This window comes from Culex pipiens, chromosome 1 (genome assembly GCF_016801865.2).
Source record: "Culex pipiens pallens isolate TS chromosome 1, TS_CPP_V2, whole genome shotgun sequence".
NCBI lineage: Eukaryota > Metazoa > Arthropoda > Insecta > Diptera > Culicidae > Culex > Culex pipiens.
This window is the reverse complement of record NC_068937.1, coordinates 81,211,961-81,236,185: the sequence shown is the minus strand read 5'-3', so window position 1 is coordinate 81,236,185 and position 24,225 is coordinate 81,211,961. Positions and strand designations below refer to the sequence as shown.

General features: G+C 37.4%; 1 protein-coding gene across 2 annotated transcripts; it reads left to right on the top strand.

Annotated features, from left to right (window-relative positions):
* Positions 1 to 3,948: 3,948 nt before the first annotated feature.
* LOC120426989 (integrator complex subunit 7) lies at positions 3,949 to 24,007 on the top strand. 2 transcript variants are annotated; one of them, XM_039591811.2, is made up of 5 exons: positions 3,949 to 4,150; positions 4,217 to 4,346; positions 4,410 to 4,556; positions 9,128 to 9,262; positions 9,361 to 9,516. In XM_039591811.2, the coding sequence occupies exons 1-5, from the start codon at positions 4,054 to 4,056 to the stop codon at positions 9,494 to 9,496; spliced, it is 645 nt and encodes a 214-aa protein (XP_039447745.1). In that variant the 5' UTR covers positions 3,949 to 4,053; the 3' UTR covers positions 9,497 to 9,516. The 2 variants fall into 2 exon arrangements, with proteins under 2 accessions (XP_039447745.1, XP_039447746.1); XM_039591812.2 differs by lacking the exon at positions 9,361 to 9,516 and adding an exon at positions 23,472 to 24,007 and having other exon boundaries at positions 3,955 to 4,150.
* The last annotated feature ends 218 nt before the right edge of the window (positions 24,008 to 24,225 follow it).

Sequence of the window (24,225 nt, the reverse complement as noted above, 5' to 3'; positions counted from 1 at the left end):
CCAGCGACGAAGAGGAGGACGGCAAGAAGCGGCATAATCGGAGGTGGTCAGCGCGGATGTTGCACTCGATGTCGGCGGTTCACAATACCGGTGAGTATTGAGAATGTGTGCAGTGGCTAGCCAACTTCCCTTACTTTTTATCTCTTTTAGCAACTTCCCGCCCACAAACGCTCACATCGCGACGCTGGGGCTGGGGACAGCGAGCATAAAAAATCTGTGTCATTGTGGAAGGAGGATGAAGTGCTCGAAATCAAATTCCGTTCCGAGGGCCTCATCAACCCCATGCACAGTGGGAAAAAAGGACCAAAAAAATTACCGCAACATGATTTCGCGCAAACCATCGATTGCTATACACCAAAAGCTTCGTTTTTGCACCAGGAACAATAATCCGATGAAAAATCGCACTGCACGGACCGGTGGCCGGAGTACAGGCCACCGGAAGATCCGGATTTTTGAAAAAAGTGTCAGGTTATTTCAATTGTAAACTGATAAGCTTTCTTCTACCATGAATAGTCACGCAAAACAATCCTAGAATAATATTAAATACCATGAGACCCATCGGAACCGGTTCCACCCATCTCCGGTGGCCACATCCGGAACCGCATTAGGAAACAGCGTAAACTAGTCATGCGACATATCAAACTTCTTGATTTTGGATGGAAAGTATCCTTAAATGTATTTTTACCTCCGGTGATCGGTTCCCAGGTTCTCCGGTGGCCACATCCGAAGATCATATTTGTAAAATTCCTGAAACCACTCTTGCGACATATCAAACTTCATGTTTTTAAAAGAAGAGTGTATAACTCATGTCCCCATCCCAAATCAAGAAGTTTGATACGTCGCATGACTGGTTAACACTGTTTCCTAATGCGGTTCCGGATGTGGCCACCGGAGATCGGTGGAACCGGTTCCGATGGGTCCTATGGTATTTAATATTATTCTAGGATTGTTTTTCGTACTATTCATGGTAGAAGAAAGCTTATCAGTTTACAATTGAAATAATCTGACACTTTTTTCAAAAATCCGGATCTTCCGGTGGCCTGTACTCCGGCCACCGGTCCGTGCAGTGCGATTTTTCATCGGATTATTGTTCCTGGTGCAAAAACGAAGCTTTTGGTGTATAGCAATCGATGGTTTGCGCAAAATCATGTTGCGGTAATTTTTTGGGTCCTTTTTTCCCACTGTGCCATGTTCCGGATGCGCTTACAGGTTCTGGAACTCCCTGTTCAGGCACTTCACTTCTCAGCCGGGAAACGTCGACCACCCTTCCCGAATCAATAGCCAACTTCTCCAAACCTGTCCTGACGAAGGCCGGCAATGGACCATCCTATTCGCTACATTGCTGTCGCGCGTCGAAACGTCCATCCGGAACCGTCCAGCTTGTGGTTTTCGGAAGTTACCGTTAACGTACCGTAATAATCGGTACAGCTTGGACTCGGATGTTAGCCAGAAGCGTTAAATACAATACAACATGTTTTTTTTAACTTATTGTTTAAAACTTTTAAAAATAAATATAAAATAAAGCACTTTTTTCTAAAATTAACACTGTATAATTAAATGTTGTTTATTCTTGCCATAAAAGGTTTCTTTTCCAATTAAAAGTAAAACACTTTTACCGATACAATGATTTTGTTCCATAAATGCATGGTAGTATCAAAAACTTTTCAACTTTTAAATTAAAAAGTTTGAACTTTCTACAAATATTCACCAACGCGAACTTTTAATCCAACGAACGATCTTTTTAAATTTAGAGTAATTTTTCTTTGTGTGCAGTATCAAAATCCAAGAAGTTTGATACCCATATTGTCCAGTCTCGTATGGCCTTCCATCGGAACACCCCAGAGAGTTCTGGCCACTCCGGGTCTTGTGGCCAGAATATTCCGACTGGCCTGCCTCCGCTTGAGCTGCTCCTTGCTTCAGGCCAGCTGCTTTTCGACCAACTGCTTCTGGGCCTCCAGGCCAGCTACTTCCAGGTCCAGGTTGTTGTTCACTCCTCGACGTCCAGCGATAGAATGATTTCCCTGGGCTGATCGAGCGGGGTTTATATTGGCTCAAAATGGTGACGGATGCTCCGCCTCTTTGTGCCGGTTATCCCAAACCTCATAATTCGCTTTTTGTTGCAACTGTGTGGAAAATTCCACGCAACAGTGCCTTGTTGCGTTGCGGATCCCTTCCCCAGTACCACCCAAGTAACCAATCAGCACTAAAACAAGTCAGATTGCGGCACTACAAGCGCTTTACCAGCTGTGGGTTACAGCTAAGTTGTTTTGACATTTGCACTAAATGCGCTTTTACAGCTGATATGCAACCGGTTTTGGACTTTATATTTCTGATTTCCAGCTGGCCTCTACTGTTGTTGATCCAACCCTGCACAAAACGTCAAAAAATTGGGAGAAGCAAAAATGTTGCTCTCTCCCTCTCTTTCATCTCTCCCTCTTCCGATCTATTTTCGTTTTGTACGCAACTGCATTACCGATGAAGCTGAACCACTGGGGAGGAGCCGATTTTTTTGTTTGAAATTGAGATGTCGAAGATTCGATGCCAGAAGATGTTGCCGCTGATGAGTGGAAGTTTTCGAGCCTGATCCCGCACGGCCAATGTGGATATGGTTTAGCACAGCTTGTTTGACACCTACAATTGCTAGTACTTTGCGAGCTTGATTGCGGGACTCAAATTGGGAATTTACTGAGGTGAGCATCGAAGACGGCAGATTCCTCCAGTACCGCCGGGAATCGTAAGAGAAAAAAAACACTTCAAAGCTAGCTTCAAAGCCATTTGTCACCATAGTGGCCGAGAAAATCCAACCTGCAAAAATCTAGCCTTTAGAAGAGATCATTTAGTTTTCCACAAAGAAAAGGGGCTCGCAAACACCCACAAAATACAGGTTTTGAACGAAGAAGTTGTTCAACCAGCCATTAATATTCTTCTCAAAGAATAAAAACATCAGGAGCATAAACAACCTACGATGAATCTCAGCCATCGACTGACAGCCGTTTTCTCCGCTGGTTTGTTTTGGTCGTACTGGTTGAAGGAATGAGCGAGCAAGAGATATTTTTATTTTCGTTTATTTCGTTCTCTCTCCTTCACTTCTCAACAGTGTTGCCAGTAAAATGGGGAAAAATGCAGCAGTGTTGCTAGGAGCAGCATTAAAACTGCTGCATATCAGCTAATACTACAGCAGTTGTTTTAGAGCTGATTTGTTATCATCCTAGCTGTTTTATGACTGATTAGCTGTAGAATGCTGACAAACATCACATTTATAATTTCTCTTAGTGCTGGATGGTTACTTGGGCATACATGCAACATTTTCGTAACGCGCGACATTTTTCGTTTTTCTGGATTGACACCTCACCAGAATAGAGCCCTTAGGACAAAGTTCTTTGTCAAAACATTTTAGGTACATTCAATTTCAATAATAATTGCCTTCCGCCATGGCGTGCGTCGGAATCCTGTCAGCAATGTGAGCGGTCAACCAGAGTACACCCTTACCAAAAATCATGACTTTTTGAGTTCCAAATCCCACTTTTCATACGATTTTTTGAGTTCAGGTATTACAACCATAAAAATGGTTATATGGGTTGAACTGAAAAATTCGTATGAAAAGTGGGATTTGGAACTCAAAAAGTCATGATTTTTGGTAAGGGTGTAGCCAGAACCACCTTCCGTCTCATCAAACACCACATCCTAGGCTGATTTATATAGAGAGTTGCGGTTTGTTGCCCAAAAACGAAGAAAACGATGATAATAAATAAAACACATAAATAAATATTCGCGAATTAATTATTTTGACCAATTTTATGTACATTTACCTTGAATCATCGATTTTCTGCATTTTCTGCGATTTTTCCTGCTCCAGGCGCATCTCAATTTTGGAATCAAGTTGGTCATCTCAACGTTGAGTGGTTTCACTTTTAGCCGGTTTATGCGACATTCATCTCAAAATTGAGATCGCCTGGTTAGCGTGTGGCTTTGCAGCTGATATACTGCAGACTTGCTCTCAGTGGAAGTTGTCTCATAATTTCGAAAAGTTGGAAAAGTTTTCTGTTGTAAAAAATGGCAATGCGTGCTAACATCTTCAATGAAAATTTTCTTAATGAAGCAGATCAGGACGCAAACACTGTTCTAATTGAATTGGATAAAGGTAGCATAGGTCATTGATTGATCGCTTTGTTTTAGTTCTCTTTACGTATCTAATACCTATGTTCTGTTGTTTTAGGTCTGAGGTCCGCTAAAATTGGAGAACAATGTGAGGCTATCATTCGATTTCCTAAGCTTTTTGAAAAGTATCCTTTCCCAATTTTGATAAACTCTTCTTTCCTGAAATTGGCCGAATTGTTTCGTATCGGGTATGTTAACAAACACGATATCCCTAACTTGTTCGTGTATGTTTTGTTTGTTTATGATTTAAGATCAAATCTATCCCGGCTTTGGATTCTAAGAGTTTGTCAACAAAGTGAGAAACACCTGGAGAAAATAGTTAACGTGGAGGAATTTGTGAAACGTATTTTTATGGTCATCCATTCTAACGATCCTGTAGCTCGAGCACTTACGTTGAGGTAAATTGTGAACATCGTTAATTATAAAGCTAAGTATGCATGCAGATGAACCGGCTCCGTGGCTTAATGGTTACGGCTTCTGTCTCACAAGCAGAAGGTTCAGAGATCAACCTGTTGGGGATTTGAGCATCCCCACTAAATTCGAAGCTCATCGCAGACATCTTCACTCCTGTCATGTGGATGACGCCGACCGATACCAACATGCACAAGTGTCATTTCTCGCCATCACTCAATTCTTGTCGCTGCACAAGCAGCACGCGTTTTTAAGTTTCTAAATAAATAGTTTGTTTGTAACGTGATTCTTTTAATGTAGCCAGTTGCTACGGCCACCTCCTGTCACGCTACAACAGTACCTTTGAAATTTGGAATCAGGAATTTGAACTTTGAATATGAACAAAAAACGAGGTGGAATTCGAACTCACATTAGAATTAGTGGTTTGGGACGGTAAGCAGTCGGCCATCAGAAGGTTTACACTCCAGCTGTGAAATGATCCGTAGTGTTGAAACATGTTATTCTTCTCTTCTCATATTAAATACGCGCTTCTCCGTGGACAGTGATTTTAATCAACTTACTAATCGGCCAACTTCGTATGGTCGAGTTGGCTGATTGCGAATACCGATTAGTCGGCTTACGTCTGGGTTAAATTTCCATAAGCGTATGTTCCCTGAAAAAAAAACACCCTACTGTTCCCAAAACTAAGTTGGTTTTAGCAGTCGGCTCTGTACTCGCTGTACGCGCTACAAACAATCGCTTTGTGGCAGGCTCTTCCATGAGTTCTGTCCGCAAAAAAACGCTGGTCGTGGACTTCAGCGTCCTCCCCGAACGTAACAAGCTGAACGCAGTGCAGTGGTTTGTGGAAAGGAGTATGGGATTAAATCCCACCGACCTTCGAAGCATCCAGCTGCACAACATTCGCCATTGCGTGCTGATTGAAATGGCGGACCCAGCAGCCGCCGTCAAAACAGCAGCGGAGCATCATCTCAAGCACGCCTTCCGGATCAGCCCGACGAAGAAGATCGCGATTCCGATTTACGTCGACGATGACATCGTCGACTTTCGGATCCACGATCTCCCGCCGGACATGTCCAACATGCAGATCGCCGAAGCCATGCTGCAATACGGCGAAGTGCTGACGATACGGGACGAGGTGTGGAGAGACATTTTCGCCGGCCTGCCCAATGGTGTGCGGGTGATTAAAATGAAACTCACCAAGCCCGTCCTGTCGTTTGTAACGATCTGCGGACCCGACTTAGCAGTCTAGTCACACACACGGACAGATCCTCACCTGCCGACGCTGCGGTTCTCAACGACACGTGGCCAAAAGCTGCTCAGAGGCAGCCAAGAAAAACCCGTCCAGAAAACCAAAACAAACGCCACCTGCCCCTGTTTTGCCTCCAGCCGATCCAGCAACAGCAAAATCCCAAGTCATTGTTCCTCACACTCACGAGGACAATGGCAAGGACGGATTCACTACTGTTGTGAAGAAAGGCAAACCCAAGAGGCAGTTGGAAGAAAAGAACGCTCCCGAAAAAAAAGATCGTGCTGTGACGACGACGACGACGACAACCTACTAGCTACACATGAGAATGACCACCGCAACGACAATAGACAACAAATTGAATCGCCGAAACAACCAACACCGAAACGAAGACTATGGAAGCATAGAATAGAGATAGGTAGAATTGCCACTTGCCGATTCCCCCTTGTAAACGTCAAGGGACACTGCCGACAGCGCCACCACTGCTCGAAACGGGGAACTTCAGTCGAAATGCGCACTGTGCACTTTGATGGAACTGCCCTGTGCATTCTGGAGGGTGCGTTTTGTTTGACAGTGACAGATGGAAAAAGGCTTGTTGACGTTCAGTTGGCGATCAAAAATGTGAAATGGTGCTTGGAAGCTGGGTGAAAAGACGAGACTAGTGAAGGCGGTTGAACGTTAGGATTGGGCGCAAATTGCGGTTTAAGTTGGAGTGCGGAGGCTTTGCTGGTCAGGTTGGTCGACGAGAACCGAGTGAGTGGAACAAAGTGGTGAAGAAGATGCCACTGAGAAACAAGATTTTAAGCCGGAAGAAGACTGCGTCATACTGCGTACGTTCCGGAACACGGTGAAGACTTCTAGTACTTTCCGCCTAACCTGCCCGGGCGAATCTCGTGGGTGCCTGCTTAAAGGTTCTCGGCAATTTTGCAGTGCTACACGATTGAAAAATTCCTGAAGAAATACCCGGACGCCACCCTGCTGGACGTTACCCGCAAGGAGAAGCGCCTGTCGAGCGCCATGACGAAAATTTGATGCAAATCATGGTCGAAACACGCAACAGGCAAGGCAAGGCGGACAACGAGCAAGAGGAGGAGCCCGTCGACGTCAAGCACAACTCGGGAACCGTTGCCGGCGTGGCCGGGTTTCTTCCTCAGAATCTTCAAGCTGGAACACCACGACCACTTTTCTTCACTCCGAACGGCAAAATAGTCTTTTCCTCTTCCGGTTCTTCACTTGGTTTGACAGCGACAACGAAATGTCAACATGACAAAACAGATGTCTTGGAGAAGTGAAAACGGGTGTCAACTTATTTGGCATAATCTTGGAATTTAGAAAAAAAAGATGCTGATGCGAAATAAAAATCATTTAATCTTATTTAAAAAAAAATCCAAGTTAAGGGATGCACTTATCTTGAATTTTCATAATTGTTTTGATTTGTTTTCCATGTTTTTTAAAATCATTTTACATTTTTAATGAATAATATATATGGGCCAACCAGTTCTCCACATTCTTGGCAGTATTATGCGCAGGGTGTTGTAGTTCCCCGTTTCGCCGGTGGCATCAGTTAGGCAGCACATTTTTGTCCCCCAGTCGGTAAATGAGTGGCAATTCTATCTTTCTCTATTCTATGATAATATATATGTGCCAACCAGTTCTCCACATTCTTGGCAGTATTATGCGCAGGGTGTTGTAGTTCCCCGTTTCGCCGCTGGCATCAGTTAGGCAGCACAGTTTTGTCCCCCGGTCGGTAAATGAGTGGCAATTCTATCTTTCTCTATTCTATGATATCAACCTTGAACGCGTGTGATGAAAGGCCTTAAGAGGAATATCGTACCGCCTTTTTCATATGTTGCTCCAGAATTGTAGGTTTAACAACAAGGGAATGGTGGAACCAGATGAATCACAAATCCGCATAAATAATTTCAAGATTATTCAAACGCTTTTTTCTGGCGTACATTTAATTTTGCAGCCCAAAACCAGTTATTGAATTGAAAAAATAAAATTATTTTTCAAATTTTCTTTTCTTGATTTGTGGCACCTACACTGAAAATACACCACACTTTTTATTCAAGTGCCCAAACACATGAATGATTTAATAAAACCACATCATAGATCTAATTGGTTTGTGTTTCAACATCAATCCAAATCACTATCAAATGCAAGTGTTTGGGCGATTAACTTTTTGGTATTTTTTGACACGTTATTGTCATTCGGGTGGCTCAAGCTTTTCAAGTGTTTTGCTCATGAATTTGTCCCACTATCTTGAACTATTCAAAGTGATGAGGAAATTAACACTTGAAATTGATCTTAAGATCTACACAAAACAAGCACTATTCAAAGTCAACGAGATTTTCCACTTGAATTTAATGTGTTTCACTGATTGATTTTAGCGCGACTTTTATCGATGGCTAGAAGCGAGGCTAGAACGAGTAGCACAAAAAACTCTCCCGATTTCAACTGGCCGGCCAACGCAGTGGTAGCGTGCACGACTAGCAAGCGAGAACCTGTATATCGCTTGTGCGTACTATTATTTTTCAACACCATTTAAAATTCAAGTGTTGGGCTATTGAAATTATTTCATGGCCAATCACCGCAATTTCAAGTGTTTTGCGATTGATATTTGAGTCACTAGCGTGCACAGGGTGGGGCAACATGGGGCAACTGCCCCACCATCCTCAGAAATTTGTTCTACATTTGGTCAGGGGGTGTCCACAAATGACGTATTTTTCAAAACTTCCATATTATTGCCCCACCTTCCTCAAAGAGCTGGGCACGCTAGTGATTTGAGTGCTCTGTACTGCAGGGTCAGATCATGTGCGAACACTTCGATGCGCTGTGGGAGTTTTGCTCAGTGTACGTCAAAGACCAAGATTGTTTACTTTTTACTCTTTGGTCTTACAGTCTTGGTCTGACAGATTTGGTCTGACAGCTTTAGCATGGATTTTGGTCTGGTCTAGGCGAGGGATAGACACACACAGCACCCTCCCTCCAATGCGGCTCTGGTGATTGTTTCCCTTCTGGATTCGATTGTTTAGTAAAGGGAGGTAGTGTATCGTCACAAGCTGGACCTTAGTGCATGACATCCTAGCCCACCAGCAGTTGCGTACCTGTACTTTGTACACAATTTGTAAGGACACTTCTAAGTATCGTCAAAACCCGCGACTTACAAAGGGTTAGGAAGTCGTTTAATGGAATGTTAATATTAGTTTAGTTAATAAATAGTCTCTAAATCTGCTTTGTGAATGCCGGCACTGACACTCTTTAAATGTGCTTTACTTTTTCTACTTCTTGTTCTTGATATGCTTCTTCCAGAACCATTGGTGCAGTAGCGTGCGTGATACCGGAAAAGGAGCAGGTTCATCATGCCATTCGTAACGCGTTGGACAGCTCCCGGATTGAAATAGAAGCCGCCATCTTTGCGAGTGTGAACTTTGCTGCACAATCTAAGTAAGAATTCATACAAGATTTACTTATTAAGGAACACGGCACCGGTTGTTGCGTTTGAAACGGAATTCGTATACAATTCTTATTAGATTCCGTTTCAGAATTCGAATAGAATTGACTGGGACGGAGAGGGCGAAGAAATGCATACTAGCCCCAAGAAATAGGTCCCTCTTCTTTCTGTTTGTATCGCGGTTTCTTGACCCCTTTCTTTGGAGCTACGTACTTGCCCTAAACTAGAGTTGTATTATTAAAAATACAACTTTGGTGGCTTTTATTTTATTTTATTTTTTTTTGCAGACCAAGGGTGGACGATATGTGGGAAAGCGAAGTAATTTGTGTATGTAGTCAACTGTTGTGGATGTATCTAAACATCGCAGAACGGGGTCCTTTTTCTTTTCATTTTAAGGTGAAATCGGAGCAAAGCGTTTTGAGCTTCTTTTTCTTCATATTCTTGATAACAATCATTGAAATCATTGATCATTTTCAGAAGGCCTGTATTGGTGAGATCACCACTCACACCAACATAGTTATCAAAGCCCGATTTCACGCACACTTGTACACTATTTGTTTTGCTGACCGGTACAAATTTTAACTTCACTTGTTTTTATGTACGCGCACGTTGATAACTCTAAATTTGTTTAAAATTAATACTTGCTTAATTACAGGAAGTAAATCATTTTTTTTTGTTTGGTTTGAGAATTCAACGTAAAAACTTACTAAAATAATAATAACTATACGTTAGGTTTCGATTCATCTATAGCAGGGAGAATAATGTTTTCCCAGCAACTTCCAGAAATATCAAGAAAACCAAGAAAAACATTAAGCTTTAAAAGTTTGTCTTCGGTTTAAGACGTTCTTTCGAATAATTATTCTATTTATTAACAACATCTTCCTATCAGTTAAATCGGTCACCATCTACACAACATAACACGGCGCAGTGAGGCAATATCCAGATCCTTTCTTCCAGTCGGATGTAACTCTTTTGAACCTGTTGTAGCAGGATTATCTGGCGTTGGTCACTGTTTTACTGGCGCCGTTCTTTGAGCTGGAATTACAAGAACAAAAATTTAATTTCAAATAACCCGCTAAACTTGTAGTAACTCACCGTTACTTTCCTGCAGACCAACGTAAACTTCCCGAGCAAAACACATTCTTGTTTATTTTCTACCCTGCGATGGTTCTGTAGATCGTTGCGCTGGGGGTCTCGACGCCGGCTTTTCCGGGAAGACTTTTCCGGATCTCTACCATTCTGCCATCTCTGCCATTTTTTACAACGGTGGTGCCCTCTCCGTGGTCAACGCGTTCAACTCATCCGATTTTCACGCTTTCCGGTTTTTCCCGTTTCAACCGACAAGTCTTCTTCTTTCTCTCTGCTACGCATCACGACGGTCCCGCTTGCCACCGCATCTGCATTCATCCCGCTGGATCTGGCCCGAATCATGGTAAAAAACGGCGTCTGACCGCTTTTCGCCGACGGTCCCCTCAGGCCGCTGTGGCGCAATCACTTCACTTCCGCTCAAGTCGATGCTGGTGCACAAATCCGTCTTAGTCGATTTTAAACAAAATTGACGGAGACACCACGCCGCCATAACTACCGGTGGAGTCGACGACGGACACTCGATCAATTCCGTTCTGAACTTGGGGCCACCGGGGCTTCGGATTCCGCTGCCAACCAGAAAAATGTGAGCTCGTTCCGAAAATTTCCCTTCCTTTGTTTACTTTGAACTTGACAGATGGTTTTCATGGTTTGCTGGGATAGCAGTGATGCTAGCTCTAGGGTGAATAAAATCTTAACAAATAAGTTTGTTTCGATAAGTTTCCCAAGTATTTATAATAACTATTAAAAATGATAAAAAATATTCTTATTATACTTTCCACACTTGAAAAATATACCTAAACATATATTGGTTGAATAAAATTTCATTCAGACTTTTTTTTATTAGATTGCCCAAGTAAATGAAGCTGGCAACAACAGTGGCAACAATTTTCGCCGTTATTGATGAGCGTTTGAAAATGGACTGTGAGGCAAAAATCAAAACAAAATAAGAGTATTATGGTATAACATTTCGAATGTTTGTAAAGAAATTTTTTTTGGAAATTAAATATGTCTTTATTGAACATTCTTATAATAATTACATTTCTTTTACATGATAAGTGGTATGGCCTAATGCTCTTCATCTTTGTTGTATTTTTCGTTTTATTATTAACTGATCACATTTATTTATTTGCTTCAAATTGTTTTACATTATTGCATTGAATTGAATACAACTACTTTAACAACTTATCCTAACCTAAAAATAAAAAAAAAAAATTCATTGAAATATTCAAAATCACTAGAACGAGTAAACTACGAACTGTATTTTAAGATGAATGCTCCAAGGGTTCTTACTTGTTCCTGACGAGTTTTGCAACCACGCAGTATTGTTGTCATCTCGATGAAAATGTTCAGAAGTTCTTGTGGTGAAAACAGGTCACTACTGCCTTCACCCGTTGATGCTGGTTGATTTTCCCTCGGTTGCTGACTGAAGCCTGGAGGTGTTGTATTCTCTGCAACTCTTTGCCGCTGATTCAACGGCAATGGCTGCAGATTTGGAACCACTCGAACAGATCCTGCTACTGGCGACGCCAAAGCAGGAAAATCCACGTCCGTGTATGCTGGTGGTGTTTTGCGACGATTTGGTTGGTGCCTCGTCGTCGCTTGCTGCCGAATTTTTACAAACTCAGCTCGTTTTGGGCAGCTTCGATTCTTGGTAGAATGGTCGCCGCCGCAATTGAAGCATTTGGCTTCGATGTTCTCGTTGATTGTTTCGCAAGCCTGAGTTTTGTGCTCACCTCCACAGGTTGCACAACGACTCTTGATGAAACAGTTCCTTCCACCATGTCCAAACTGCAAGCAGTTCGAACATTGTGTCACGTCACGATGCACTGGACGATAACGTTCCCAAGTCACGATGATGTTGAAAATTGCCCGAACTGCTTTCAGCTCAGACGGCGATGTTGATCCTTTCTCGAGGTGAACCAGGTACAGTTGATCACGATACTTGATGTCCTTGTTGTGTCTCGTCATCTTGAAGACTTCGATCACGTTCAACTTCAGAGTTTTGAGCTCTTCTTTCAGCACACTCACATCCATGTCGTACAGGCCTCGGAGGACCTGTTTCATGGGCCGTTTACCTGGATCGTCATGGCTGTAGTATTCAATCTTGGTGTTGTTCAGGAAATCCCGAACGTAGTTGTAATCCTTTCTGCTAGGTAGCAGAATTTTGAGTCCATCAGCACACAAGCGAATGGAAGCTCGTAAAGCACCAGATTTGATAAATCCGGTCAGCCACTTTCGCACCGAATCCGATGACGATGTTTTCACAAAAATGGGTGGTAACTTTTCCCGTCGTTCAAATTCTTCCTTCTCGCTCACGTCCACAGGGAGGGTAGCGAACTGGTTTCCAGACGAATTTTGAGCGTCCTTGCTCAAACTGCCTGGCTTTGCAGGTAGCGCTTCGGCATTCTTTAGCTTCTTCAAATCTGCCGATCCTGCTGGTGAGGACCGCCTCTTTTTCTTGCCGTGAGGCATTTTTGCACTTTTAAAGCACTTTTCAGGAGCTAATATCCAGGAGTACCTCACTGATTGTTGTTCCATAAAGGAATGATTTGTAAAGAAATGATTATGTGCACACCATGAAAGCCATGGTGTGTACGAACAAAGGCAAACACAATCACATTTTTTTTCGGTGGCTCGAAGTGCGTGAAATTATGCAATTTGCGGAAAAAAGTGAGTTTTTTTAAACATTCCGAATTAGCTTTTCAGGAAGTTTTCACCAAAATGCTTCTAGTGATTCATTGTGTAGCCCATCCCGTAAGCGCATCTTCTAATATAAATTTGTGAAATGCAGCGCAGTAGAGATTGTGAAAAATAAAAATAAGGTGCTGTGAAACAGGCTAAGAAGAAGCAGCGAGCGAATAAAAATTTGTGGTGGCCGATAATTTTGGAGTTTCTGGTGATTATATGTGTTTAAAAGTAAAAAAATGTATAGTAAGCATTAGTTTACGATCATATCTTGCTGGGGTTTAAATTTTCATGAAGGTAAGTCACATGATATCGATTCAAGAACGATTTCTATAAACGAGATTGTTTTGCTGCAGTCAAGGTTAGGGTTAGGAACCAAATCATTGAAGAAAGTTAAGGTCAAACAACGGCAGCCTTTTTCCGCCATTTTCTGATGTACTAAAATTTCACCTTAAGCTACCATCTATCTCCTGTTTTTATTTTGCTTAACTGATTCTCACTTCTCTGAATCTTTTATTTATTATCCATCATTTGATTTTGATTTTACTAACTTTGATTCTCTTATCTCTCAATGTTTTTCCACTCTTTTTTTCTAACAAATTGATACTGTTGTAACCAAGGGGTTGGACACATGCTTGATCCGTATGGCATTTGGAGCAAATCCAGTAAATAATGGTAAATACGGATTCACGAGGAGGAACTTAAAGATTTGAGAGAAAATTTCGATCAGTGTGGGCTGTGACGTTTCTAAACGTCATTGGCAACTGTCACCTAGATTAGTTTTGTATTTGAAAAAGATTCGGATGGAACTAGAAATACTAGAACTGCCCGGACTGGAGCCGGAAGCTGAGGAATTTGGCCAAATCATTTTTGGGTTGTCGTTGATCCAGTTGTGTACGGTAAAAAATTGGCATGCTGTGTTCGACACCTATAAAACCGGCACAAACCCCTCCCCCCACGAAGTAGCACCTAGCATCCCCGCTGATCGTGTGGAAGCTTATCCGGGACGACCCCGACTAAAGTATCGCAGAAGCGCTTGTACCGTCTTTCGCACATCATCAGCGACGTAGTGCTCTTGCGGTAACTACGCCCTGTCCGGCTCTTGGGACATGGCCTTGCGTCTGTGGGACTTGGCACTCTTGTATTGTCGGTTCCGTTATCCGTGCACAACCGTCAGATCATGTCCGCCTCGCGATTATCAAGTTGCAGAACATCAACCTGGGAACTAATTTTTCTAAAGCGTATGCTGATGTCTTATCGTTTTCGCCATAACCTGTTCACCGACAAGAAAGGTGCCGTCGATTGGAGGCGTAGCGAAAAGAGTTGGACTCTCCGAGCAAGAAAAAAACACCTTGACCAGCCTTTTTATTTGGTACTGATTATTACATGTTAAATTGAATTCAATTGTCACAGGGGTCATCACTTGGGTCAGAATGTACGAGTACTTCGCACAGTACTTAGCTCGTTCTTATCGCGATGCTTATGACGACGTATTCACCGGCCCAGACCCGATCCATTTTCTGCAAACATTACAAATTTTGTTTTATTTTAAGCTTAATTTGAATAACTCAATCGTGAAACTCACTTCCAGCATCCGCCTTCTTCATGGCTTGGTCGCTAACGTCTTGCCGCCAGTGCTCGATCAGCATTGACAAGAAGCGGGCCATCAGCGACAGGGAGCGCTGTTCCTTAGCTGGCAGCGGCTGCGTAGATAGCGTCCCGGCGGTTGATAATCTGGATCCTTGCACGAGCAGCAGCAGGGTCTACTGTAACGTCGTTGAAACTAAGTCGTAGTCTACCTGGTGACGAAATGTTCCCTGCAGGTTGGTATCCACGGCGCATCGAGGCCGGATCGAACTTCTTGACCGTTGTTGTCACCTTAGCAAACCCTAAATCATTCGCCCGGTCAACGGCTTCGTTCGCTCCGGTACAAAGAAAGCTCCTTGGTCTGGATGAAGATTCCTGTTCGTTCCTTGGCCCTGAAAATTCACGAAAAAGAAAGAATTTCAAAAACATAACCTATAGCTTTTATTCGTTTCTCCTTGAACTCACCCACACGTCCCGTTCCGTGGCAGCTCCCATTCCATAGATAGGTTGTATCCGGCAGTCACTTGCTTGTCGAAGAACCAATCCAATTTCTGGGCCACTGTTCCGGAATCCACTCAAGCAGGTTCAACTCCGGCTACAGGAAATTTTCCTGGGGTGCATCTTAATTTTACCGGAAAGTGATTGTGGCTTCCGTCTGTTGGGACTGCGAACCAGCTTGATACTTGATAAAGAACTCGGTCCCGGTTTTGTTTGTCGGTTCCTTGGAATGCTAGTGGCGGTGATGGAACCGGGTGCGCTGTCTTGAACGCCGTCTGTAGTAGGACCGGGAACGCAATCGCTACTTTTCGTGTGCGTTTTCCTATTTTCTTGTTTGTAAACAATATGCAGCGCGCGACGACGACAACTGACAACCTGCACCACTGAAATAAATCGTAAAGTAGAATTTCGTGTTTTTTCTATCTCGTGAATATGGATGCACATACGGATTTACCGTAGTAAATACATGCGAAATATGCTATCTATGTATAGTGACCACCCCGTGGGGGATCCAAACCTAATGCAATCACAAATTCTAAACAATAAAATAATAAAAAAAAATAATTCTTCAACTCTTCAATTCTACGAGCCAAAACTTTTTTTAAATCTCAAACACAAAAATTCTGAAATTCTTTACTTCTGAAATTCTAGTATTCAAAAATTTTACAATAATAAAGTAAAAATTATAAAACTCTAAAATTCTGAAACCTGGCTCAACTCGAGGGGGCAGCATGAAGTTTGTGGGAGTAGCGAACAGCTCTAATTCTCCATACAAACTTTGGAGAAAACCCATTCGGCTCTGTCCAAATATTTTTGAAATTTTTGAAAAATACAAAGTAAACATGTTTTTGGGCTCCCCTTGAGTCAAGCCTGCGCAGAAACATTGTTGGTCGGTGTTATTTATAAAATCATAAAATTATAAATAAATAAATAAATAATTTAATTAATAAATTATTAAACTATCAAATGATTATATTATTAAATTATTAAATTATTAAACTATCAAATGATTACACACAAAGAAAAAATACTCTAAATTTAAAAAGATCGTTCGTTGGATTAAAAGTTCGCGTTGGTGAATATTCGTAGAAAGTTCAAACTTTTTAATTTAAAAGTTAAAAAGTTGTTGATACTACCATGCATTTCTGGAACAACACCTCCGTGTACGCACGAGTGCATGCAGCAATCAAGTGCTCAGTGCTCCATCGTTTTTTCGAAATTTTTCGCCGTAATTTACCGTGATTAGCCGCGAGTTTGCTCCACCAGCATGCCAAGGGCCGGCCGTGGCCGTGGCAGTTCGAGTGCGGCCTCGAAAAACCCGCGAAGTTCGTCTACCGGCCGTGTGCAAAAAGGTAAACAAACCAACGCCGTGTCGACCGCCATCGCGCAGGGGAGAGTGAGCGCAGAAGGAATCGACAAAAAGTTACTACATCCCGGATATGTTCCGAGATCACCAGTGCGAACCCGTTCCGGTACCTCCGGTGCCACGACCAGTGGCACATCAACATCCGCCAACATCCCCATCAGGAACGAGTTCCAGATGCTGAGCGACGATGAAGAAAACAACAACAACAACACCGACGGTAGCAGCACTACCGACGACGACGACGACGATGATGGTCGTGCACGGAAAAAAGTGCCGACGTCAAAAAAGAACAACTCTCCAGCGGAACGTAGACCACCTCCAATTTTTGTTTTGGACACGTTGGCGGACGATGTTGACGAGTTGCTGGAAGGCCTCGGATATTGTCTGAAAATCGGTAAGTCGGCAGTGCAAGTGATTACACTGAGCAAAAAAGATTTCGACCTGGTGCTTGAAGAACTGAAGCGTAGCAACTTCAACTTCTACACATACGACCCAGAGAAGCCCCCTGTTAAGGTCGTCTTGCAGGGTTACCAAGACCGTCCGATCGCCGACCTGAAGCGACACCTCTCGAACGCCGGAATAAAACCGCGGGAGATTAAAGTGCTCTCGCGCAAGACAACGGTCACGGGTGTGCACACTCTGTACCTGTTGTACTTCGACCGCGGCACCGTCAAGATCCAAGACCTGCGGCGGACTAAAACATTGGACGGTTTTTGGGTAAACTGGCGGTTTTACTCCAAGAACCCGACGGACGTAGCGCAATGCCACCGTTGCCAGAAATTCGGCCACGGCTCGCGGAACTGCAACCTCCGGCCCCGATGCGTGAAGTGCGGTGAATCACACCTCTCCGAGGCGTGCGCACTGCCACGAAAGGTGGACTTGGGGGACAAGGCAGAACAAACCAAGCCGCGCGTAAAGTGCGCGAACTGTGACGGCAACCATACCGGCAATTACCGCGGATGCGTCGCGCGCAAGGCCTACCTCGAGGAGCAGGAAAAGAGGAAGAAGAAAGCCCACCCTCCACAGCGAAGTACGAGCGCAGCCGTTCCTACAGCTGGACAGCCTACGGTTCCAGCGGACAACCCAGCGATCCCTCCTGGATGGGGGCGTTCGTTTGCCAGCGTGGTCGCTGCCGGTAGCGGCGATGCGGCCCAGCAAGGAGTCACCGGGGAAGATCTCTTTACCCTGCCGGAGTTCTTTGCTCTCGCGGGGGAGATGATGACGCGGTTTCGGAGCTGCCGTAACAAGGCGGAGCAATTTCTGGCCCTCGGGGAGCTGATGATCAAGCACATCTATAATTGATTATTTTTGTCTGTGATCTAGTTTTAAGCTTTCTCTTTATCTATCCTTTTCCCATTGCACTTTCTGTAAGTTTTTTGAAAACTTTTTCTTACTCTTGTCAATTCCATAGTTATAAGTAATAATTTTTCGATTGAATTACGATGTAAAACACAGCTGAAAAGAACACCAAAACTCTGTTATATACCTAAATGAACTCATTGTAACTTGGATTATTCAAAAATAAAACCGAATTGAATTGAATTGAATTTCTGGAACAAAATCGTTGTATAGGTAAAAGTTTTTTACTTTTAATATAAGAAAAGAGCTGAAAGATGATTTTCGAAACATGTGATGGATTTTATTTCAATATTTTAATATTAAAACAGTATGTTTTCGATTTTTTTTTGTATTTAACGGATCTGCTTATGGTTTGCCAACTTCCGCGTCCAAGCTGTACCGATTCTTACGGTATGCCACCGGTCACGTTCGAAGGCCCCAGGCTGAGCAGGTTACGGATGGATGTTTCGTTAGGAGCAACATCGCGGCCTTTATTTTGGAGCGCGACAGCGATGTAGAGAACAGGGTGGTCTCGTTGCCGGCCATCATCAGGACAGGGTTGGAGAAGTTGGCCATTGGTTGTTGATTCGGGAAGGGAAGTCGACATTTTCGGCAAGGAAGTGAAGCGCATGAACGGATAGTTCACGATCACTTCGTAAATGAAATTGGCTAGACACTGAACACATTCTCAATACTCACCTGTAACTTCTTCGGTATTCCACGTTGATGTTTTTGATCAGGTTCGTCGGATCTCGCTCTAACCTCTGGAAGTAATCTGAGTACGACAGCTCCAAGACCTGCGGCTTTCGTACAGACGGTCCTTCCAGAACTAGTGCAAACTGTTCTTCCGGATGTTTAGGTAATACTCGTCCCGCAACGAGAAATGGACTGCGGACCCTCGGGACATCCCACACTGTCCCGTCATCACTTCTGGCACATAATGCTGCTGATGGTCGTAAACCGCCGGCACCGAGTGCAACATCCGCGCTGACCACCTCCGATTATGCTGCTACTCGTCGTTTCCCTCTTCCGTCGGATCCTTCTCCACACCGTGAAAATTAACTTTTTCGTACTTGTTCAAAAAGCGGATGTAAATCTGCTTCAACGTCAATCTCGTCTATCCACCCCGGGCCACCACCACCGAATACAACCGGTGCAAATCCATATCCCGACCTCCGATCTTCGGCAACCACATAAACGGCGTCCTACAAAAACAAACAAAATAATCTCAAACGCCATCAAACACCCAAGCTTCATTCTTACCCATTTCGATCGTGAAACAGCTGCAGGTCCTGCAGGAAGCTGCAGCCATGTCCTATCCTTTTGAAAACCAACTTTCCCCTAATCTCCCAACCTTGTTCCGCACCCGCACCCGAGCCCGCACCATCCTCTTTCGAAGGTTTCCGCGTCCAAGTCCTGGCAGCGGCCGCGTTCGGTTTTGATAGTCGTCGTGGACCACCACTCACCGGAATCACCAAAACGTTTGTTTACATTTTGGACTTAGGCGAACACGGTTACACGAGGACGACAAAATGAAAGAAATTTTACAGTCGAATTAAAAGTAAAACTTTTAAATCAGTGAGCAATGAGATTTTCAAAAACTGTAGCAGTAAAAGTTTTCTTTTTCAAAACAAGAAAAAAACTTTTAATGTAGCAAATTTTAACAACTTTTTAATTCTAAAGTAAGTTACTTTTGTCATTACCGTAATATTTTTTTGTGTATATTATTAAATTATTAAATTATTAAATTATTAAATTATTAAATTATTAAACTATCAAATGATTATATTATTAAATTATTAAATTATTAAACTATCAAATGATTATATTATTAAATTATTAAATTATTAAACTATCAAATGATTATATTATTAAATTATTAAATTATTAAACTATCAAATGATTATATTATTAAATTATTAAACTATCAAATGATTATATTATTAAATTATTAAACTATCAAATGATTATATTATTAAATTATTAAATTATTAAACTATCAAATGATTATATTATTAAATTATTAAATTATTAAATTATTAAATTATTAAATTATTAAATTATTAAATTATTAAATTATTAAATTATTAAATTATTAAATTATTAAATTATTAAATTATTAAATTATTAAATTATTAAATTATTAAATTATTAAATTATTAAATTATTAAATTATTAAATTATTAAATTATTAAATTATTAAATTATTAAATTATTAAATTATTAAATTATTAAATTATTAAATTATTAAATTATTAAATTATTAAATTATTTAATTGTTAAATTATTAAATTATTATATTGTTAAATTATTAAATATTATATTATTAAATTATTAAAAGATTTTATTATTAAATTATGAATTTATGAAATTATGAAATTATTAAATCATTAAATTATTAAATTATTGAATTATTAAATTATTAAATTATTAAATTATTAAATTATTAAATTATTAAATTATTAAATTATTAAATTATATTAAATTATTAAATTATTAAATTATTAAATTATTAAATCATTAAATTATTAAATTATTAAATTATTACATTATTACATTATTAAATTATTAAATTATTAAATTATTAAATTATGAAATCATGAAATTATTAAATTATTAAATTATTAAATTATTAAATTATTAAATTATTAAATTATTAAATTATTAAATTATTAAATTATTAAATTATTAAATTATTAAATTATTAAATTATTAAATTATTAAATTATTAAATTATTAAATTATTAAATTATTAAATTATTAAATTATTAAATTATTAAATTATTAAATTATTAAATTATTAAATTATTAAATTATTAAATTATTAAATTATTAAATTATTAAATTATTAAATTATTAAATTATTAAATTATTAAATTATTAAATTATTAAATTATTAAATTATTAAATTATTAAATTATTAAATTATTAAATTATTAAATTATTAAATTATTAAATTCTTAAATTCTTAAATTCTTAAATTCTTAAATTCTTAAATTCTTAAATTCTTAAATTCTTAAATTCTTAAATTCTTAAATTCTTAAATTATTAAATACTTAAATTATTAAATTATTAAATTCTTAAATTATTAAATACTTAAATTATTAAATTATTAAATTATTAAATTATTAAATTATTAAATTATTAAATTATTAAATTCTTAAATTATTAAATTCTTAAATTATTAAATTCTTAAATTCTTAAATTCTTAAATTCTTAAATTCTTAAATTCTTAAATTCTTAAATTCTTAAATTCTTAAATTCTTAAATTATTAAATTATTAAATTATTAAATTATTAAATTATTAAATTATTAAATTATTAAATTATTAAATTATTAAATTATTAAATTATTAAATTATTAAATTATTAAATTATTAAATTATTAAATTATTATATTATTAAATTATTAAATTATTAAATTATTAAATTATTAAATTATTAAATTATTAAATTATTAAATTATTAAATTATTAAATTATTAAATTATTAAATTATTAAATTATTAAATTATTAAATTATTAAATTATTAAATTATTAAATTATTAAATTATTAAATTATTAAATTATTAAATTATTAAATTATTGAATTATTAAATTATTAAATTATTAAATTATTAAATTATTAAATTTTTAAATTTTTAAATTATTAAATTATTAAATTATTAAATTATTAAATTATTAAATTATTAAATTATTAAATTATTAAATTATTAAATTATTAAATTATTAAATTATTAAATTTTTAAATTATTAAATTATTAAATTATTAAATTATTAAATTATTAAATTATTAAATTATTAAATTATTAAATTATTAAATTATTAAATTATTAAATTATTAAATTATTAAATTATTAAATTATTAAATTATTAAATTATTAAATTATTAAATTATTAAATTATTAAATTATTAAATTATTAAATTATTAAATTATTAAATTATTAAATTATTAAATTATTAAATTATTAAATTATTAAATTATTAAATTATTAAATTATTAAATTATTAAATTATTAAATTATTAAATTATTAAATTATTAAATTATTAAATTATTAAATTATTAAATTATTAAATTATTAAATTATTAAATTATTAAATTATTAAATTATTAAATTATTAAATTATTAAATTATTAAATTATTAAATTATTAAATTATTAAATTATTAAATTATTAAATTATTAAATTATTAAATTTTTAAATTTTTAAATTTTTAAATTTTTAAATTTTTAAATTTTTAAATTTTTAAATTTTTAAATTTTTAAATTTTTAAATTTTTAAATTTTTAAATTTTTAAATTTTTAAATTTTTAAATTTTTAAATTTTTAAATTTTTAAATTTTTAAATTTTTAAATTTTTAAATTTTTAAATTTTTAAATTTTTAAATTATTAAATTATTAAATTATTAAATTATTAAATTATTAAATTATTAAATTATTAAATTATTAAATTATTAAATTATTAAATTATTAAATTATTAAATTAATAAATTATTAAATTATTAAATTATTAAATTTTTAAATTTTTAAATTTTTAAATTTTTAAATTTTTAAATTTTTAAATTTTTAAATTTTTAAATTTTTAAATTATTAAATTTTTAAATTATTAAATTATTAAATTATTAAATTATTAAATTATTAAATTATTAAATTATTAAATTATTAAATTATTAAATTATTAAATTATTAAATTATTAAATTATTAAATTATTAAATTATTAAATTATTAAATTATTAAATTATTAAATTAATAAATTATTAAATTATTGAATTATTAAATTATTAAATTATTAAATTATTAAATTATTAAATTATTAAATTATTAAATTATTAAATTATTAAATTATTAAATTATTAAATTATTAAATTATTAAATTATTAAATTATTAAATTATTAAATTATTAAATTATTAAATTATTAAATTATTAAATTATTAAATTATTAAATTATTAAATTATTAAATTATTAAATTATTAAATTATTAAATTATTGAATCGAAAATTTGACGAACACAAAATTATTATCTACAATTCTTAAATTTTATTAATTCTTATGTTTTGAAATTCTTAATTTCTAAAATTCTTAACTTCTAGAAATTTTAAATAATTTGAATATTTTCGCCAGGTATTAGCAAGGTTTAGCAAAATAAGCACTCGCTCCTGATTTCATCAAATTTATTTATTTTAACTATTCAAACAACTAATTTTTCAAAACTTTTGATAGAAACTTGCTTGCTCACTTCTTATTGGCCGATTTATCATTTCTCGGGTGAGTTTTCAAAAAGCCGTAAGAGCCACCGTGACCTCTGACACTAGTTTTCGTTTTTCTCCAAAATGAAACAAAATTTCATTTATCTTTAGTTTGGGGCACTTGAAGGACGTGTAGATGAACAATCTCAAGCATTTTTGATAGTGGTTTTTCGTAAGTAGATCGAATACCGATGCAAAAAGGACTTTGTTTACCAATGGCTCTTACGGCTTTTTGAAAACTAATCCGAGATTTGATTTCAGTTGAAAACGCTTTTTATGAGCTGTAATTGAATGTCAAAGTGCTGATATGGCAATATTAAAGGCACGCTGGAATGAGATGCTGTTCCCCTAGTTACAGTATTTTTTTTATTATTTAATTCATTTCAGAACTGTATCAAACAGTCTCCAAACAGGACAATGAAAGTGTTGGTGGTGTTTGATTTTTAGAGAATGTCAAAATCGCCATTATCAATACTAAGACCTGGAAAAAAGAACAAACTTGCGGCCGAGTACAACCTCTGAGTGAAAGCGATGAAGGTGAACGAACTACTAACGGAGCAGCACACGAATTCTACCGGATTGGCCATCATCAAGCGAAATTTGGAAAATTGTGACTGCAGTGATAGTGAATATTTGGAAAACAAAGTGCCAGGCCAGTGAAAACTAATAGATATCAATAAAAATCAGCAAAACAACAAATAAAATGAATTTTTATTTCGAAAATAACCTAAAAATTCCGAAATGACAGCACACGACAATAGCACGACATCCTAAATAACAAAACCGTGCGACGTCGGTCGAATGTCGTACGACAATGTCGAACAATTTCGATGATCGATCGCACGACAAATACGACATTTTGGTGCAAAAACGTATGACATTCGTGCGAATGTCGCACGACATTGGCGTGCGACGTCGTACGATTGCACGTACGACAAACGACGGACGTCGGACGGACTTTTCAGTCAGGGATTGCACGGACGACAAACGACGGACGTCCGACGGACTTTTCAGTCAGGGGAGGCACGAGCCACTTTTTGCTCAATGCAATGTATTTTTTACATTTCATGCAATGTATTTTTTTTACATTTCAGGTCGTTTGCAATCGGAATGTGCTCCAAGGTAGCATCAATGATCGAAT

What these genes read in the sequence shown, in the direction of transcription:
- LOC120426989 (XM_039591811.2), top strand. Translation starts at nt 4,054, where the DNA reads ATGGCAATGCGTGCTAACATCTTCAATGAAAATTTTCTTAATGAAGCA. An exon ending in ATTGGATAAAGGTAGCATAG is followed by an intron (nt 4,151 to 4,216) that starts GTCATTGATTGA and finishes CTGTTGTTTTAG; the next exon opens with GTCTGAGGTCCGCTAAAATT. An exon ending in GCCGAATTGTTTCGTATCGG is followed by an intron (nt 4,347 to 4,409) that starts GTATGTTAACAA and finishes TTATGATTTAAG; the next exon opens with ATCAAATCTATCCCGGCTTT.